This window comes from Merops nubicus, unplaced genomic scaffold (assembly GCF_000691845.1).
Source record: "Merops nubicus isolate BGI_N331 unplaced genomic scaffold, ASM69184v1 scaffold43482, whole genome shotgun sequence".
Lineage (NCBI taxonomy): Eukaryota > Metazoa > Chordata > Aves > Coraciiformes > Meropidae > Merops > Merops nubicus.
This window is the reverse complement of record NW_008596432.1, coordinates 22,634-25,351: the sequence shown is the minus strand read 5'-3', so window position 1 is coordinate 25,351 and position 2,718 is coordinate 22,634. Positions and strand designations below refer to the sequence as shown.

At 39.7% G+C, this 2,718-nt stretch overlaps 1 protein-coding gene across 1 annotated transcript in view; it reads left to right on the top strand.

Moving 5' to 3' along the window:
• Positions 1–99: 99 nt before the first annotated feature.
• The window catches only part of SERINC1 (serine incorporator 1), an 8,450-nt gene continuing 5,831 nt past the window's right edge, over positions 100–2,718 (top strand). Inside the window, exons 1-2 of the mRNA XM_008936369.1 lie at positions 100–255; positions 1,467–1,660. Of these exons, the coding sequence (XP_008934617.1) occupies positions 220–255; positions 1,467–1,660 (230 nt within the window). The 5' untranslated portion in view covers positions 100–219. The remainder of the gene's footprint in view (positions 256–1,466; positions 1,661–2,718) is intronic.

Sequence of the window (2,718 nt, the reverse complement as noted above, 5' to 3'; positions counted from 1 at the left end):
TGAACCGCTGACGATCTGCACAGCCTGATTAAATATGGAAATCTGGCAATGCAAACCCTCTTTAAAGAATTCATTTTGTGTTCTCCCTGACAGATACCGTGCCTGTGTGGGAGCGCCCCGTGCCTGCTGTGCCGGTGCTGCCCCAGCGGGAACAACTCCACCATAACCCGGCTGGTGTACGCCGCCTTCCTGCTGCTTGGCGTGAGCGTCGCCTGCGTCATGCTCGTACCAGGCATGGAGGAGCAGCTGAAGAAGGTTGGGTCATGTCTTTGTTAACCACCTGTGACATTTGTTCTACCAAAGGTGTTGTAAATGGCATCTCAAAAGCATGGGTTTTGCTTGGAGATATGTAATTGTGCTGCCACTCATGCTTCACAGTCACCGTGAATTTAATGGTAGATCAGATGAACAAAGAACTCGTGGGACAGTCACTGCATAGGTGAAAAGCACAATTTAGAAATAAAGTTGTACCTATTCTTTAATAGCTCAGAGCAGAAAAGTAAAATCTTGTATCAAACAAGAAAATGTAATTTTCTTGTATGCACGTGAAGTTTAAAATTGCATATTATTGGGATGCTTGTATTTGTGGAGCTTCATTGATCTTGATTGCTGTTAATAAGAGAAAACCCCCACAATCTAAGATGTCTTCCAGTTTTATTGTGCTGTTCTAGTGAAAATTCTAATTTAAAATCTACAAATGCATAATAAAAATGTTTTTCAGTAATGGTAATAGCATATTTTTCGCTAAGGAGATTAAGAAGTGTTTATAGGATTTTACAGTTTATTAGTTCTATGAAGATATGATAGTGCATGTAAAATTGCAGAGTGGGAGTTTCAGTGTGGTGTAGTAACCACATTAGTGCTCTCGTGAGAGCCATGTTAGTCACCTGGGAGAGAGAATTAATCCTTCTGGAGCATGGTTTGCCTTCAAAAAGATGTTGCTTATGCCCTGGTAGAGACAGGAAGGGATGTTCTCAGCTGTTTGCTATGGATGTGCCAGATACTTCTTATTCATGGTGATGTTACTTTTGGGGGGAAGGCTGTTTGTGTTTTAAAGAATTGTAAGCAGGCTGCCTTCTCCTAGCTATGCCACGAACCTCATAGTAACTTTCAAGTCTAGTTTACCAAATCCCAGATCTCTTATTTATATCCTGATTCAGATGAACAAGTGAAAACTGTACTTCTTTGAGAATTTCTGAAGTTGCTAACAAGAAAACTCCCAGTGGTAATATGATTTAGTGGTTTTGTGTAGCATCTGCCTATGTGGGATTTTTTCCCTTGAATGTGTTTTATGTTCTAGTTGGAATGTGACTAACAGTACAGCCCTTCAGTATCATATTTTCTAGCAATGTTAATAGTTGCCTAGTGTTACAATATTAATTAATTGTATAATACTAAATTGCTAATACATATTTACTCCCCTGAGGCCTTTTACAGATCACTGAATTATCTTTTATTTGTCACAGATTCCTGGGTTTTGTGATGGAGGGATGGGAACAACTATTCCTGGTGTGCACGGCCACGTGAACTGCGATGTGCTGGTGGGCTACAAAGCTGTGTATCGTGTGTGCTTTGGAATGGCCATGTTCTTCCTTCTCTTCTCCTTGTTGATGATCAAAGTGAAGAGCAGCAATGACCCAAGAGCAGCAGTGCACAATGGGTAAGATCCAGAAGTGAGAACAGAGGTGGGTGCTGTGTGCCTGTAAGGTGCAGCTGCCGTGGAATGACAGCCCTTGGCTGAGCACGCTGGTCACATTTGCTGTCCTGCAAACAAAGAATTCCATGGTGGCTGGAGGAGTGTTGTTGCAGTAGAGGGCATTGAAAGTTCTTAGAATTCCTAGACATGGCAGATTAGTTTTTATAAGAGGCAAAGATACATGTGTCTGCCACTCCTCAGAGCCTGAACTATGATAATGTATAATATGTTGTGATGTTTCTTAAGTTCTGCTTTTGTCCAAAGAGAACAAAATTTAGAGATGAATAATGGTACAATATTTCTTCCCACTAAGATTTTTTTTTTCCACAAATAGAAAGATTCAAAAGCTTTATCTGTCCTCTAGGAATTATATTTCTTGACTTTGATGTTTGCAAGGGCTTGCTCTTTTCTGAACAGTTTTACTTTTAAATATTATAACAGTTATATATAGATATATAACATACGTTTTCCCACTCTGTTTTCTGCAGTCTCTCTTCTGCATGAAGAAGAGTGAGTGTTGTTTAGTTTCTGGGCTTCCGAGCAAATTTTTCTTTTGTATTTCATTATAGTTAGAATTATAGGAGATAATAATGGAATTTCAGCTTGCAGGTTGACACAAATGGGAGTTTTCATCCAGGCTTAGCCTATGTGTAATGCAGCTTCTTGACCCAAGGAGATGTAAATATTTGTAGTAGGGCATGGCAATGAAAAGCATAAAACCACCAGGGCTTGGTGGTCACAGTGATTGCTTGGACGACTACGTCTTCAAGATTATTGTATTTAAGAAAAGCTGTGAACAGCTAAGCCATAAAACTGAAGAAGTTATTTGCTTTTATTTTATATTCAGCATAATAGGATTAAGCATTTCTAGCATAAAATGAGAAACTTCAAATGATTCTGCAGAGGAAAAGAAGGTAATGAAGACTGAGCAGAACGCTGCTTTGTTTACTGCTTTTGTTTTGGTCTGAAGAAAAAGAGACAGGGATGGGGTGCAGCCTTAAGGTGTGTTAGCAGCAGTGACT